Here is a 17,455-nt window from a genome sequence, read left to right as displayed (position 1 = left end):
TGTCCAGAACACAACTGATTTAAAATATATTAGTAACTCCAGGGTTAAAAATACCTAGGTTTGAAGTGGTATAACAGTAAATCATTGTCCAAAACACAACTGATTTAAAATATATTAGTAACTCCAGGGTTAAAAATACCTAGGTTTGAAGTGGTATAACAGTAAATCATTGTCCAGAACACAACTGATTTAAAATGCATTAGTTCACCAAGATTTTACACTCATAAAATGAAGCTAGAAAAAGCCATGCAGTGTTTAAAAGGTTGTGAAAAACTCAATATAAAACAAGAAAAGAAATACAAGCCTTTCATTATATTCAGCATTTACGAATGAGTCAAGATAAGAGTGGGAGGAATAGGGAAGAGACAGACAGCACTTCACATTCCTAGGTACCCTCCTAGAGTCGACACCAAGATAACCACCAGGATGACAACACATATCATGATCATGATCTTTTTCTGAAAAACAAACAAGCAGAAAATGTTAGCTTAAAACGTTTCTTACTCATAGTATTTAACTTATCATTAAAACATAAAAACTGTAGGCTAATTTACCAGATAATACTAGATTAAAGACACTTCTTATGGGGTACTTAATTAACAATATAACTGGAAATATTTTGTAAGTTTTTCCACTGTTAAGACTAATGTTTGAACAATTCTGTCACTATATATATTTTCCTCTTTAGATATATTATGAAAACAAAGCAAAGCCTTACATAAGAAAAATAACCTAGCAATGTATTTTCTAATATTTTTTTTATATCAGTATGTGATTTGAAAGTCTAAGAATTATACAGATAATTACAACGTACTTGTTACTGGTTTTTCAAAACAAAAACATTATAGTATCATTGATATAAGTATCATTAATACAATGATAGACTAATATTATAAAAATGGAAAAATTAAAAAATTTGAAACAAATTATATCTTACTCTTCTGATTAGGTCTAATAAAATAAACACTTAAGCTTCTGCTTACATTTTGAGATTATAATGTATGAAAGAAGAACAAAAAATAGTAAGTTATACTTCAATACAATTACACACAAAACGAAAATGTTGTACCAAGTAAACCTTTATGAGCATCAAACTTTTCCCATCATTCCACATCATGAAGAGGATGCTATTTGTACTCTTTGTAAACACAACAATATCCACAGTAAAACACACTTGAGATAAACGGATCGTTGTTTGTAACATTTACTTTGCTTTCAGATTTTAACCTGTTAAATTATCCTGAATAAACAGCCAACTATGGGATGAGTCCAGCGACTAAGGCTAACACTCCAACCATAGAATGGCCAGGATAATTACAAGAACCGTTTTCTGGGAAAGAAAAATACAGAAAATATAAAAATGCAAAAATGAATAAATGGGTGGTAAAAATAAAACAAAATAAGCACATTTTTTATTATAATAAATACTGTTCATAAAACAAGTTTAGCATGCATGGAATTACATATGCTACACAAAACAAAATTAAGAAAATATATTCTAGAAATTATTAAACTTTATGGTAAGCACCAACTATACAGAAACATTTCAAATGTCAAGAATTATAAAACTGGATTAAAAAAAGCTTGCAGTGGGAAGGATGAAAGGTACAGAAATTCTAACATAAAAAAAAATCACTTATTAATGAATTAATTAATTAACCAAAATAAATTTTAATGAAATCAAAGACGAAGAAATGTTTTCTTGTTTGTTTCTTTTTTTCTTCACTAAGGCTACATCCTTAAAGCTGTTTTAAACTAAGAGAAAGATTAAAAAAGAACTAATCAAGAATAACAAGGTCACAAGTTTATATTTAATAACAAGGTCACAAGGTGATATTTATACTTCTGACTTCTAAGCTGTTTAGCAGTGGCTGAATAACACATCAAATTGGAATAACATATTAATTAACTGTTCTTGTTAAATCACAAAATATAGTTGAAATATGAAACTCTGTATAATTATTAGTCCCTTGCTATGTTTATTTACATAAATATATCATCTTAAATATTACAATATGGATACTTGGGTGTTGTATTCATATTTTCTAGACCACACCAACTCACTGCACAGTAGAAATGCATATTATTAAAACACAGTATTGGAAATATTAATACTGCCAACAACAACAAGAACTAGAAGTGCTGAGTGTGTACTTGTACTCCCTAACTTAAGGTAGAAGACTGCTGCACATGCACGGTTCCTTTCAATTTTGTTTGTTTTCAGTACTGTTCTCACATCAGTGAATTACAGTTTTCCTTTCTTGTTGGTTTGAACCAATAAATCCAAAATATGTGGTACTCTGTAATGACACAAACTTCACTTTAAATATTTTAAACACATTACATTTTTCATCCAGGTTTGGAAGCCATCTCCATATAAAATACATGTGAAGAGAATCATTTATTAAAATAAGTAGGTATATAAGCAGGTAATAATTGCAAGCACAACAAATGCGTTACTACCATCACGTTTCTATTCATAAAGACTCATTGGATTGCTGTTATCTTATGATACAAGTCAAATAACAGCACAATTTGATACACCTAATAATTGTAACTAACCGTTATCATGGAGCCTATTAGTTTACAATGCTTCAGTAACTTTTAACATTAAAATTTGTCTAAATGTTAGGCTTTTGAATGTCATATTGTTATAAGATGTTTTGACACTATAGGTGTGATCTTAGATTTTTAGAATTTTTTAAAACCCTCGCTTATATTATTACTATGCTTACCTATTATAATACTAAGAAAAGTCACTCTTCTCTTAATAAATACAGTATATTTATACAGTACATGTGTTAATGGTATACTGTTCTTTACACTTCAGTAGTACCTCAGTTGTATACAGTATATTTATACAGTACATGTGTTAATGGTATACTGTTCTTTACACTTCAGTAGTACCTTAGTTGTATACAGTATATTTATACAGTACATGTGTTAATGGTATACTGTTCTATACACTTCAGTAGTACCCGAGTTGTATACAGTATATTTATACAGTACATGTGTTAATGGTATACTGTTCTTTACACTTCAGTAGTACCCGAGTTGTATACAGTATATTTATACAGTACATGTGTTAATGGTATACTGTTCTTTACACTTTAGTAGTACCCGAGTTGTATACAGTATATTTTTACAGTACATGTGTTAATGGTATACTGTTCTTTACACTTCAGTAGTACCCGAGTTGTATACAGTATATTTATACAGTAAATGTGTTAATGGTTTTCTGTTCTTTACACTTCAGTAGTACCCATGTTGTATACAGTATATTTATACAGTACGTGTGTTAATGGTATACTGTTCTTTACACTTCAGTAGTACCCAAGTTGTATACAGTATATTTATACAGTACATGTGTTAATGGTATACTGTTCTTTACACTTCAGTAGTACCCAAGTTGTATACAGTATATTTATACAGTATATGTGTTAATGGTATACTGTTCTTTACACTTCAGTAGTACCTTAGTTGTATACAGTATATTAATACAGTACATGTGTTAATGGTATACTGTTCTTTACACTTCAGTAGTACCCAAGTTGTATACAGTATATTTATACAGTACATGTGTTAATGGTATACTGTTCTTTACACTTCAGTAGTACCCATGTTGTATACAGTATATTTATACAGTACATGTGTTAATGGTATACTGTTCTTTACACTTCAGTATTACCCAAGTTGTATACAGTATATTTATACAGTATATGTGTTAATGGTATACTGTTCTTTACACTTCAGTAGTACCCGAGTTGTATACAGTATATTTATACAGTAAATGTGTTAATGGTATACTGTTCCTTACACTTCAGTATTACCCAAGTTGTATACAGTATATTTATACAGTATATGTGTTAATGGTATACTGTTCTTTACACTTCAGTAGTACCCGAGTTGTATACAGTATATTTATACAGTAAATGTGTTAATGGTATACTGTTCCTTACACTTCAATAGTACCCAAGTTGTATACAGTATATTTATACAGTACATGTGTTAATGGTACACTGTTCTTTACATTTCAGTAGTATCCAAGTTGTAATAAAACACTAAACAGTATAGAAAGTCACTTGGAGAGTATAGCAATAGTTGTTTTTTTATTTATTGTGACTGTCTCAAACATTTTCTACAGATGTGATTCAACACACATTTCTCTTTAGACCCATAAGAATCAGATATGAAAGGAGCAAATAAATTAATTAATATTACCTTTTTAAATCAGAAATCTCTTCTGGTATGCATCTCCTTACTTACTCTGTTACACACAGAGATCTATTGATTATTATAATTTATGCCCTAAAGTACGCTATGATCAGCCAATTAGTTCAGCAGTAGTAACAATGGATAAAATATTGAACATCATCTCTCAAATAGAAGCCATATTTTCATGTCACTAATATTAAAGAACTTTTTTTAGTTTCTATTTTATATATTTACTGTTTCAATTTTTTATACTGGTTGTTATACTTTCAGTTTTTATTGACTAAGAACTAGTAAAGATACATTATTTGTAGTTAGTTTGTTTCTATATATGCAAAATCGGCTCGTCTGGGTTGAGAAAATATTTTGCGTAGAAGAGCGAACAACGTTTCGACCTTCTTTGGTCATCGTCAGGTTCACAAAGAAAGAAAGAGGTAACTGACCGGAAGCTGACCACATGTTTGGAAGGGGTTGTGTAACTGCGGGTCAGAATGTAGAGGGCAGTGTTAGATGTTTGAATATATATACATGTGGTCAGCTTCCAGTCAGTTACCTCTCTCTTTCTTTGTGAACCTGACGATGACCGAAAAAGGTTGAAACGTTGTTTGCTCTTCTACGTAAAATATTTTCTCAACCCAAACGAGCCATTTTTACATATATATTTATCTACAAGTGGGTTTTCTCGACATCATTGATTATTAGTTTGTTTCTACTGTTATTTTAATGGTATATTCTTTATTTTTGGAAGAAGTAAGTTACAACTACTGTATCATACTGTTTCATCTCTCTAATGTATTTAGTAAATAATACAAACATAATTTTTAAGGACACTTCTTGACTTATCAGTACAGTGGATGCTTTATTTAAACACACCTTGTTGTATATGTACCAAAGTAATATTGTACTCAATATTTACAAAGAGAACTTTGTCTTACTTACCCTTCTAGCTTTGCTCTGGTAGACAAGAGCTTTCTTTGTGTCCTGTTTGGCTGCTTCAATATAATCTTTAGCATGTTCCACTTGGTATTCAATTCTATCAATCATTTCTCCCTAATAAAAGAACATTTGAGGTCCAAGTAATACAACTACCAAACAGTATTACAATAGTGGAATTATATTTAGTAAATATTACAACAACTTTTAGTATCAGCAGACTTACAGGCCACTTGCTAAGTATATTAATTAAGAGGTAATAATTTCATTAACTGGTTAAGTTATAGTTTCAAACTCATCTCATGAATTCAGACAAAATACTTAATAGACCACATTCTCTTCAATGATGAAGCAACTTTCCACAAGTGTGGAAGGGTTAATTGTCATAACAGTTGCACTTGGGCTAATGAAAAGCCAGGTGACTTCTCCTATTAGTAGAAAAGAGATACTCCTAAGGTCAATGTCTGGTTGGACATGACAAAATCTAAGATTTATGGATCCTTTTTTGTCACTGAAATTACAGTTACAAGAATTTTTATTTGAACATACTTCAGTAATTCCTAGAACCACAGCTTTAATCAGATGGGTCATCTTGCCACTACAGTGCAACAGGCCTTGGGACATTGATTTCCAGATCTAATACTCTTTTCGATTTTTTACATGAAGTTTTATCAAAACAAATGTCTATCAAATGACAATTAGAGATCTCCAGAACCTACACAGATGTACTGTAACGATTTTTAACATAATAACTTCTGAAATGCACCAAAATTGTGTTCTGCAATACTGCTGACAGATTCTGATGATATTAAAGTAGAATTATTTCCACAAGTGTTCATTGAATATATGCATTTTATCATACTGTGTTTGAACTTTACCCATTTTGCTGTTTCCACTGAAATAGATACTTACTTTATAAACACCTTAAACTTTATTTCACATGTCAGCAGAAGCAGTGAGCTTCTTTGAAAGACCATCTACTTTAAAACTCTCAGTTGTAACTCCACATTAATTAAGCAGTAAAAAAGGTAAGACCCAAAATTAATCTTTTAGTGAGCCTACCTGACTCTCAACTAACATGGCCATGTCCATAAACATGTCATGTAGTTCTCGGATGCTGTTTTCCAACTTAATGATGTCATTGTGACGAGCCTCAATGTCTGCAAGTGTTTGTTTGGCTTGCTGTGTTTCCATAATGATCTATGAACAAGATATATCAAAACTTGCTATATAAATAATTTCAGAATCACACAGGAAATATTTAAAAAATTATTCTTTCAAAATGTTTTTCAGTAAATTGCTTGTAGCAATAGAGGTAGTTCTCTTACTTTTTGAAACAAAAATACTCTAAGTTTTTTATATGGCTTTTGGATGATCAAGGTTTGAAGAAGTAAACCAATCAACATTAATGTAATCTATAAATAACTATACTCTATGGAGAGTCAAGTCTATACCTGTAACCATACTCTATGGAGAGTCAAGTCTATACGTGTAACCCTACACTATGGAGAGTCAAGTCTATACCTGTAACTATACTCTATGGAGAGACAAGTCTATACCTGTAACCATACTCTATGGAGAGTCAAGTCTATACCTGTAACCATACTCTATGGAGAGTCAAGTCTATACGTGTAACCCTACTCTATGGAGAGTCAAGTCTATACCTGTAACTATACTCTATGGAGAGTCAAGTCTATACCTGTAACCATACTCTATGGAGAGTCAAGTCTATACCTGTAACCCTACTCTATGGAGAGTCAAGTCTATACCTGTAACCCTAATCTATGAAGAGTCAAGTAACTGTAACAATGCTCTATGGAGAGTCAAGTCTATACCTGTAACGCTACTCTATGGAGAGTCAAGTCTATACCTGTAACCCTACTCTATGGAGAGTCAAGTCTATACTGTAACCCTACTCTATGGAGAGTCAAGTCTATACGTGTAACCCTACTCTATGGAGAGTCAAGTCTATACCTGTAACCCTACTCTATGAAGAGTCAAGTAACTGTAACAATGCTCTATGGAGAGTCAAGTCTATACCTGTAACCCTACTCTATGGAGAGTCAAGTCTATACCTGTAACTATACTCTATGGAGAGTCAAGTCTATACCTGTAACCCTACTCTATGGAGAGTCAAGTCTATACCTGTAACCCTACTCTATGGAGAGTCAAGTCTATACCTGAAATTTTGTTTTTCATTAAACAGAACCAGTTAATTCTTGGGAAATGTGAATAATAACACTGTTTTAAATGAAATCTGTAAACATACATGTAAATTATGATCCATTATTTTTACACAGAACCAGTTGATTCTAGGAATACATGTGAATCACGTTTACCATAACAGCAGTTATTCAGATATTTCACTGACAAAACATACTACAAAATCTAAATACAGAACACCAAAAATGACCTTCAGACTATTTCAAAACATTTAAACAATGTTTTACTTAATAAAATTTTAAAAAGATATAGAAATGACATGCTCACTAACAAATTGCATTAGTAAATATTCTCTTTGCGAGTTGGACTTAATATACCAATCAAACTGTTGATGAAAGTTGTAGTCCAAGCAGTAGATATGAGTAGTGATTGGAAGGTCACTAACCACAGTAAAACTACTCAACTTTCACTGAAATGTGTAAAGAAAATTTAGATATGAACCAGAAAGACCAATTAACTCAACTATTGTTAAAGTAAGCTGACGCAGGGTCAGTTGGACAGTTTAAACAAATGCCTCAATATACTACAGTTGTAATGATTACAATGCACATCTCTAGCAAGCCTCATTACACAGCCATCTCAACAGCTAACTGAGAAATCTAAAAGTTCACGTTTGCTGAAACTGACCGCTTCTTCCATGGAGTCAAGTAGCTATTTAAAACTATTTGACCACAGGCATTAGTAACTGTTAAAAATGAATGTACCTAAGTATAGAAGGTGAAAATCATACCCCAGATACCTTTGATTTAGTAATGATGGATAAATGAATAAATAAAATGGAAGACATCCAGTGGTTGAGCAAGATGGTCAAAGTTAATATGCCAAATGGGTACTCATATTAGAGGAAGTCGATATATATAAACTAAAGATTGCTCTTGAAAAAAAAATGAAAAATTAAAGTTTTACATCTGAGAAATATTACCTAATGTGGAAGCAGCTGAAATTCCTTAGACATGTTGTTAATAGGTTAGAATGAATGTCAACAAAACCTGGTCAGAATTGAGGTCACCCATCAAATACAAAAGATGTCTGTCACAAGTCCAGGATAGAATACAAAAGAAGTCTGCTCAATTGTCACAAGTCCAGAATACAATACAAAAGAAGTCTGCTCAATTGTCACAAGTCCAGAATACAATACAAAAGAAGTCTGCTCAATTGTCACAAGTCCAGGACAGAGTACAAAAGAAGTCTGCTCAATTGTCACAAGTCCAGGATGGAATACAAAAGAAGTCTGCTCAATTGTCACAAGTCCAGGATAGATAGAATACAAAAGATGTCTGCTCAATTGTCACAAGTCCAGAATACGATGCAAAAGAAGTCTGCTCAATTGTCACAAGTCCAGAATACAATACAAAAGAACTCTGCTCAATTGTCACAAGTCCAGGATAGAATACAAAAGAAGTCTGCTCAATTGTCACAAGTCCAGGATAGATAGAATACAAAAGATGTCTGCTCAATTGTCACAAGTCCAGAATACGATGCAAAAGAAGTCTGCTCAATTGTCACAAGTCCAGAATACAATACAAAAGAAGTCTGCTCAATTGTCACAAGTCCAGGATAGAATACAAAAGATGTCTGCTCAATTGTCACAAGTCCAGGATAGAATACAAAAGAAGTCTGCTCAATTGTCACAAGTCCAGGATAGAATACAAAAAAAAGTCTGCTCAATTGTCATAAGTCCAGGATAGAATATAAAATATGTCTGTTTTACTTTCCCAAGTCCAGAATATGAAAGATGTCTGTTTTACTTTTCCAAGTCCAGAATAAAAAAGATATAGTAGTATGTTCTGTTGGCACAAATTCAGGAGAGAAGAAAAAGAGAAGTCTCCTCTACTGTCACAAGACCAGGATAGAACCAAAATTAGTGTGTATATACTGGTAGGTTCCTAGGTGTAGAGTATAATTAACTTATTGCATCACCAAGAAAGATCTGGAATTTTGTAACTTGTGGATGGATCATACTACAAGAGTATACATGTCATTCCAACTGTCTGGTAAACTCCCAACACCCTTAGTAATAATAACAACTCTCTCTTTAGAGGAGCTTTTTAAGTCAGAAAACAGTATCTCAGTCTCATGGACTTTCTGGACCTGGAGTTCCATAGCTTGCTGGATTTCCAAACTACAGAAATATACAGGTGCCTTGAGACAGAAACCTTACTTTCTAAAGAATGTCTTATTAGTACCTGTCTCTAATACCAACACAAGCACCCAGATCCTGTTATAATGGTATCAAGCAGTGTATTACAATCAGTAACACCAAGAGAGGAAATAGTGAATCATATTGTACAGCACAGCTAAACTTAGAGATTAAATTACAAAACACTTCCAATACAGTACACTTTTTAACTATTCAAATTACCAGGATAGCACATAAAATATCACACAATGAGTGGTTCAAATCAATATTAATCTGAATATACCATATTTGTATCAAAAATGTTTTTTGAAGGTGTTTTCTTTTAATCAAATAATTTTGTTCAAATGCCATTAGGGCTAGAACAACATTTTACAAGGAACTTAATGATAACATTACAGAATGCTTATTTTACTTACACTAACAAAACTAACATTGCACTTTTAGTTTTTCTTATTTTAACATTTAATCTTACTCCTTGAGTGAAGGTTGCAGGATTCCCGCTCTCCAACATTTCTTCTAGCTCTTCATTTGTTGTCACCTTACCCGCTATAAAACAATGACACAAGTCAGCACCAACAGGAAAAAAAATTCCAATTGAAAAACGAAAATCAGTTTAGGTGTTGCACGTTTAAGAGTTCGAAAATTATTATAAAGCAATAAATGAGAAAAGAAAACTTTGAAGTTAATACCTGCAAGCAGTCACTTGACCATCTACAAGTATCTGACCACTGGACACAGTAACTGTTAAGAAGATAATGGAAAGCTTGCAACAAAATATTTAATGTTCTGTATTTGATAATGAGGAAAACAGAGCAGATTATAAAAAAAATTAAATATGTTTTTTAGAATAAAATAATTATAAATATTAAGCAAATTGAAACTGTGCTCATTTCAGTGTGTTCCCCCAGTATCAAGTTGATATAATATTTCTAAACCAATACTTCACTCATGCTACAACTGATGTCTGATAGGAACACCCAAAACTAAATCAAAAATTGGTCTTTAAGATATGTGCAGGTTCCCATATTAATAAGAATTTCAAACTTTCATTAAAATGTTTTTCTTTCTGTCGTTCAAAGTTAAAAATTTTGTTTGCCTAAGTATTATTGTCACTATAGGTCAAAAATAAATCTTGCAGTACAAACAAACAGGTTGTAAAAATGATGGATTTATGTTACATCCACAAGAGAAATGTGTCTGATTACAAAAAATAACCTATGTATTCCATTACAACTTAATTTTTTTAACACTCACTAATTTCAAGTTGCCGCTGGATTCGTGCCTTGCACCTCTCTCTATAGTCCGTTTGTGTCTTGTTGTAGTCTGTCATTACCTCAACAAATTTTTGGGACAGCATAGAGTGCTAGAAATGCAACTGTTTTTATAAATTTGTCACACTTGCTTAAATAGAACAAAACACAACATACAACACTATGTAACAAATTTTGTTCCTGGACAGTACGTGTTATTTCTTAATTGGTTATGTTGTAAAAATACAGAAAATGGTCATTATTCTCTTAAAATTTTGCTTTTGTGACCTGGATAATGAAATTTATAAATTAACCTATTTCTATGTAAAAACAGGCAAATTTGCATATTTTCATTTACATAAGGTCTGAATAAAACAGCATATGAATCAAGATTTACATATATTTAAACTAAAGTTAAACAAAAATGTTTAGAAGTGAGTAGTTTTTTCGAAATTTGCAACTGTAATGTAAATCACTTTCACGTATTATCCCCAAATAAAATCTCCCATCATGTTTTCGTTATACGCTCCCAGGCCCCAAAAGCAAACTTTGAAAAGAAAAATAGGTCTTTTTCATTTACTTTAGGCATAGGCAATTGAGAAATAACACTTTCTGTCCAAGAACACGAAAAAATTTTGTTACATTGTGTAATTAATAATTCTCTTCAGATATACACAGAGATGCCAACCATTACGATTTTGGTGTATACATTACAACTATACGCTCATACAGACAAATATTACGACTTGTTGCAAACTCCCAAATTATTATATATTATATAGGTCTATACAACAAAGTGATAAATTGTTCCCCCAGTGCTTGAAAGGGGTGAAAAGAAAATTTCTAGTGAGATACAAATAAATTTTAATAATAAATAAAAGACAGTCCAAATGGCAACTTGCGATAATCATGTTTGTGCTTGAAATAATAACAAATATTTGTATCTCCGACGTCTACCAATAGTTTGAGTGCAGTGCTTCTCCATACTGGGTACATGGGGAATCCATAGTTACATCAGCAGTGCTTGTCAGCCAATCAACACTCGCGTAGATGGATATTTCTCGTTTTCTAAGCAGCATAGAAACACCAATGCAATAGTTCACAAGATGGAAAAAAAAGATGCCTCGTTCACCAGATTGTATTGTTTCTGGCAAATCTAAAGGGACTAAAACTGTGAATCAAAAATTTAGGAAAGAGTATAGTGCAAAATATCTGGTTATTGCATCAAAAGTCAATGATAGTCATGTGTTTTGTACAGTTTGTCACATCAATTTTTATGTGGCACATGACGGGATAAACGATTGTTCCAGACATATAAAACCAGCATCTCACCAACGAAAGGTTGAGGCAAAGACAAAAACGATGCAGATAACGACATTTATGAGTAAGAATTCAGAATATGAAACCATATAAATAAAAGACATAATTTCAAAAGAATTTTTTTAAAATTTATTTATTAAATACACAAAACACAGTCATAAATGAGCAATCTATAGCATTAATAAATAATAATAGTTATAATAATAATATAATAATAAACAGCTTAGAGACACTGGTCAGGCCTAGTAGCTGCAAATGATAAAGGGCTCTTTCTACAATCATTATGCTCAGTCATTTGAAATAGTTGGCAACTCTGTATACATCACAATAATTGTGTAAATGAAAGACTTACAAAACACAGGCTACATTAAAGTGTAACAGTATGGCTACAATACATTGGTTGTTTTACAACTTGAAACAATTAATATCTACTTTTCTAATAAACACCTGACTCAGAAATGATAACCCTAGAGGATTTCAACTCTAACCTAATTTAGTCTTATTAACAAAGTAAAACTATTGATATCAAATACAATGAGATTATTAGATTTAGTATATTATACAAATGCCTAATAAAGGTATTATTTCTCATAGCATGGAATTAAATATCTGAGATTTGAATATCCTAAAATTCAGATGTTTGCAAGTTATAAATTGTGTACAGTGAAGATGTAACATAAATAACACAAAATATACAGCCTACTTATATATTTATTAACAGACAAAACTGCACAGTGACTTTCCGAACACCCTGTATAACCATGATGTTTATTACAGAAAACATAAGTAAGCTGTATAAATAAAACACATGCCAGTAATTTAAAAATCTGTATTCTGAAGGTGAATCAAATACCTCAATGTCAGACATACAATGACATACCTGAACATCAGACATACAACATACCTGTGTTTTGCGTATTCTAAAATCTGCTGACATCATACTGGTATGTTCTTGTTGTTCGATGTTTTGTTCCATAACTTAGTGAAATGACAGACATATACATGTTTAAGTAAAATACTGTAAATGCTGTATCACAAGAAACAAAATTACTTTAAGACAATATGCACCTTACTTGACCCCAGTTTTTATTAATACTTTTCCACAGTCACTAAGAAAACAAACTGTGCTTTTTAATAGATCATATCTACAGTAACCATGAAAAACAAAAGGTATATCTTTAGTACAGCTTTCATACAGCAATCATAGGAATAATATTTTCTCCTATTTAATGCAAAAAATATTATAATAAATATAAAACTTGTTTTCGTTAACCACTGTTAGAAAGTTGTGTTGAAGAAAAGGTTATTGTGATGTAACTGTTAGAAAGTTGTGTTGAAGAAAAGGTTATTGTGATGTAACTGTTAGAAAGTTGTGTTGAAAGTGTTGAAAAAGGTTATTGTGATGTAACTGTTAGAAATTGTTAGTGTTGAAGGAAAGGTTATTGTGATGTAACTGTTAGAAAGTTGTGTTGAAGAAAAGGTTATTGTGATGTAACTGTTAGAAAGTTGTGTTGAAGAAAAGGTTATTGTGATGTAACTGTTAGAAAGTTGTGTTGAAGGAAAGGTTATTGTGATGTAACTGTTAGAAAGTTGTGTTGAAGGAAAGGTTATTGTGATGTAACTGTTAGAAAGTTGTGTTGAAGAAAAGGTTATTGTGATATAAGTTGTGTTAGAAAGTTGTGTTGAAGTTAGAAAGTTGTGTTGAAGAAAAGGTTATTGTGATGTAACTGTTAGAAAGTTGTGTTGATGAAAAGGTTATTGTGATGTAACTGTCAGAAAGTTGTGTTGAAGGAAAGGTTATTGTGATGTAACTGTCAGAAAGTTGTGTTGAAGGAAAGGTTATTGTGATGTAACTTTTTTCTGATAGGGATCTTATTAAGTCTGTAATGCAATGTCTTAGAGAAAGCAAAGAACAACTGTTACTCAAATATAGGTTAAATCACAGGAAAAGATGTGAAATTCTCTACCTTTTAACTTGGTGCGAACTTTGTTAGCAGCCTTCTTAATGTCAGCCATAAGGTCTTCTAATTCTTGTTTGACCTCTGAAGGTGACCACAATAACAAATATAACAACAACGTGTAAGCAAGTGAAACTAAAACACCTTACCGTAATTATTCCTTGTCTGAAACATTTCATAAGACAAGGGTGTTCCCATACTAATTATTTAAAGTTATTTGGTTTAAAAGGTAAAGAAACTCAAAAATCAAATTTTGAAATTGTGGTTTGAGACAAGACTAAAAATGTATGAACGATGAGCTATAAAATTAACTTAATAGTTAGAGAAATAAAATATATAAATATATTCTGCAGTAATTATGTGGACAAGTGCTTTACTGTAAGAATAACAACTTTTTATAATAATACTTAAATTATTGTGCTTTTCTTTCACATTAGAAAACATTTAGGTGGAAATACTTTAAAAGTAAATATTAATTAAAGTGCATTGTGAATGGAACATTTACAATGTTGGTATATATGAACAGTAATAAATTTTCACAATTTTAATGTTAGTATCTCATATTTAAAAAATTGACAAATTATTTTTTAAACACAGTTTTGTAAATTATGTGTTCTGTCTATTTATAATTCCATGTAACTGTGTTTTACAAATGGCAGCAAAGTTTAAAGCCATGTGACACATTCTTCAGATGTAATTAACAACATTATTTACATAGAAAATACTTCAAACTATGTAAGTTAACAGTTACCATAACACTATTACTTGAGATTCTACACTAGGTGCTGAATATACACATACTGCTTTTAAAACTTTAACAGCAAGCAGTTAGAGAAGATAGGGAGAACAGTGATAACCCTTACCCCACATGACTTTGGTCTTCAAAGTTAAATGTCATGGACATAAAGTCGACATCAAAATCTCATTTTTACAATTTTTCTTCTCAGTCTTTGATCTACTGTTATCTAAACCAAACTGCCTGAAAGTAAAGTTATTTTCTACAAAATGTGGTGTACGTAAACCAAGCACTTTGGTTTGGAAAACACTTTACATTTATGCATGACAACATGTCTGAGTTAAGTCATCTGAGAGTAATTAATGGATACCTTCAAAACAACATTTAAAATTACAAAACAAAATCTAGAGTAGGTGAGTCTAAGACCTGACTTAAGTTTATTAAACAAGTTTCTAACAGTTACTATTAACATTTATCTTATAGAGCTAAAAACTAATGTTATAAATAAGGTTTGTGAAAGCATTATTTACTAATTAATTTACTCACTTTCATCTGTCTGTGGTGCTGACAATATAGCACTGTGCTTCTTTTTCACTTCCTCAACATTAGCCTGAATCTTCTCTACATTTCCTCTTATTTCTTCAACCTGTATGAGGAATCTTATATTTATCACAGACTAAAAACAATACATCTTATATTAATTGTTTTTACAGTACAGAATGTAAACAAACTAACAGATGCAAAAAAAAAGATTTATAGCAATATTGGGTAGTCCACAAGTTGAATACAAACCAGTACTTTATATTCTCAAACAGTAGATCCTGCCTTAAAATGTTACCTTTTACTTACAGCTCACATAAATAGAAAGCATATCAGAGAAAATGAATTTATTTTAGTGTTGAAGATATTATGAAAACTATGTGCCTTGGTCAGTAATTACGGAATTGTTTGTTTATTTATAATATTCTGTACTAATCAATACAGTGGTTATCTACACTAGTCATCTCTTAATTTTGAACTTACATAAAAGAAGAAAAGCAGTCACAAATACATGCACACTCTGTCTATTCTACTTTGAGTCATTTCTTTAATACATTTCCTAAAGTTCACACTCTGTCTTTTCTACTTTGAGTCATTTCTTTAATACACACATTTCCCTAAAGTTCAGAGCACACTCTGTCTATTGTACTTTGAGTCATTTCTTTAATACACACATTTCCCTAAAGTTCAGAGCACACTCTGTCTATTCTACTTTGAGTCATTTCTTTAATACACACATTTCCCTAAAGTTCAGAGCACACTCTGTCTATTCACCTTTGAGTTATTTCTTTAATACACACATTTCCCTAAAGTTCAGAGCACACTCTGTCTTTTCTACTTTGGGTCATTTCTTTAATACACACATTTCCTAAAGTTCAGAGCACACTCTGTCTTTTCTACTTTGGGTCATTTCTTTAATACACACATTTCCCTAAAGTTCAGAGCACACTCTGTCTTTTCTACTTTGAGTCATTTCTTTAATACACACATTTCCCACAAGTTCAGAGCACACTCTGTCTATTGTACTTTGAGTCATTTCTTTAATACACACATTTCCCTAAAGTTCAGAGCACACTCTGTCTTTTCTACTTTGGTCATTTCTTTAATACACACATTTCCTAAAGTTCAGAGCACACTCTGTCTTTTCTACTTTGGTCATTTCTTTAATACACACATTTCCTAAAGTTCAGAGCACACTCTGTCTTTTCTACTTTGGGTCATTTCTTTAATACACACATTTCCCTAAAGTTCAGAGCACACTCTGTCTTTTCTACTTTGGGTCATTTCTTTAATACACACATTTCCCTAAAGTTCAGAGCACACTCTGTCTATTCTACTTTGAGTCATTTCTTTAATACACACATTTCCCACAAGTTCAGAGCACACTCTGTCTATTCTACTTTGAGTCATTTCTTTAATACACACATTTCCCTAAAGTTCAGAGCACACTCTGTCCATTCTACTTTGAGTCATTTCTTTAATACACACATTTCCCTAAAGTTCAGAGCACACTCTGTCTATTCTACTTTGAGTCATTTCTTTAATACACACATTTTCCTAAAGTTCAGAGCACACTCTGTCTATTCTACTTTGGGTCATTTCTTTAATACACACATTTCCCTAAAGTTCAGAGCACACTCTGTCTATTCAACTTTGAGTTATTTCTTTAATACACACATTTCCCTAAAGTTCAGAGCACACTCTCTCTTTTTTACTTTGAGTCATTTCTTTAATATACACATTTCCCTAAAGTTCAGAGCACACTCTGTCTATTGTAATTTGAGTAATTTCTTTAATACACACATTTCCCTAAAGTTCAGAGCACACTCTGTCTATTGTACTTTGAGTCATTTCTTTAATACACACATTTCCCTAAAGTTCAGAGCACACTCTGTCTATTCTACTTTGAGTCATTTCTTTAATACACACATTTCCCTAAAGTTCAGAGCACACTCTGTCTTTTCTACTTTGAGTCATTTCTTTAATACACACATTTCCCACAAGTTCAGAGCACACTCTGTCTATTGTACTTTGAGTCATTTCTTTAATACACACATTTCCCTAAAGTTCAGAGCACACTCTGTCTTTTCTACTTTGGGTCATTTCTTTAATACACACATTTCCCTAAAGTTCAGAGCACACT

The 17,455-nt window shown here is 31.7% G+C and overlaps 1 protein-coding gene across 2 annotated transcripts; it reads right to left on the bottom strand.

Moving 5' to 3' along the window:
* LOC143256278 (syntaxin-like) lies at positions 1-15,815 on the bottom strand. Of its 2 annotated transcripts, none has more exons than XM_076513304.1 (8): positions 15,319-15,815; positions 14,046-14,120; positions 12,983-13,056; positions 10,763-10,871; positions 9,981-10,054; positions 6,208-6,345; positions 5,152-5,262; positions 1-458 (listed from the first exon to the last, which is right to left on the bottom strand). In XM_076513304.1, exons 2-8 carry the CDS (start codon positions 14,092-14,094, stop codon positions 378-380), a joined length of 636 nt encoding a protein of 211 aa, XP_076369419.1. In that variant the 5' UTR covers positions 14,095-14,120; positions 15,319-15,815; the 3' UTR covers positions 1-377. The 2 variants fall into 2 exon arrangements, with proteins under 2 accessions (XP_076369419.1, XP_076369420.1); XM_076513305.1 differs by lacking the exon at positions 1-458 and adding an exon at positions 1,079-2,300.
* Between the last annotated feature and the right edge of the window lie 1,640 nt (positions 15,816-17,455).

Source organism: Tachypleus tridentatus, chromosome 7 (assembly GCF_004210375.1).
Source record: "Tachypleus tridentatus isolate NWPU-2018 chromosome 7, ASM421037v1, whole genome shotgun sequence".
In the NCBI taxonomy this organism is placed as follows: domain Eukaryota; kingdom Metazoa; phylum Arthropoda; class Merostomata; order Xiphosura; family Limulidae; genus Tachypleus; species Tachypleus tridentatus.
Note: the sequence above shows the minus strand (reverse complement) of the source record. Positions and strands in the feature narration are given on the sequence as shown.

What these genes read in the sequence shown, in the direction of transcription:
- LOC143256278 (XM_076513304.1), bottom strand. Translation starts at nt 14,094, where the DNA reads ATGGCTGACATTAAGAAGGCTGCTAACAAAGTTCGCACCAAGTTAAAA. An exon ending in CTGCAACCTTCACTCAAGGA is followed by an intron (nt 6,346 to 9,980) that starts GTAAGATTAAAT and finishes TCTTGTTCATAG; the next exon opens with ATCATTATGGAAACACAGCA. An exon ending in CCATGTTAGTTGAGAGTCAG is followed by an intron (nt 5,263 to 6,207) that starts GTAGGCTCACTA and finishes TTCTTTTATTAG; the next exon opens with GGAGAAATGATTGATAGAAT.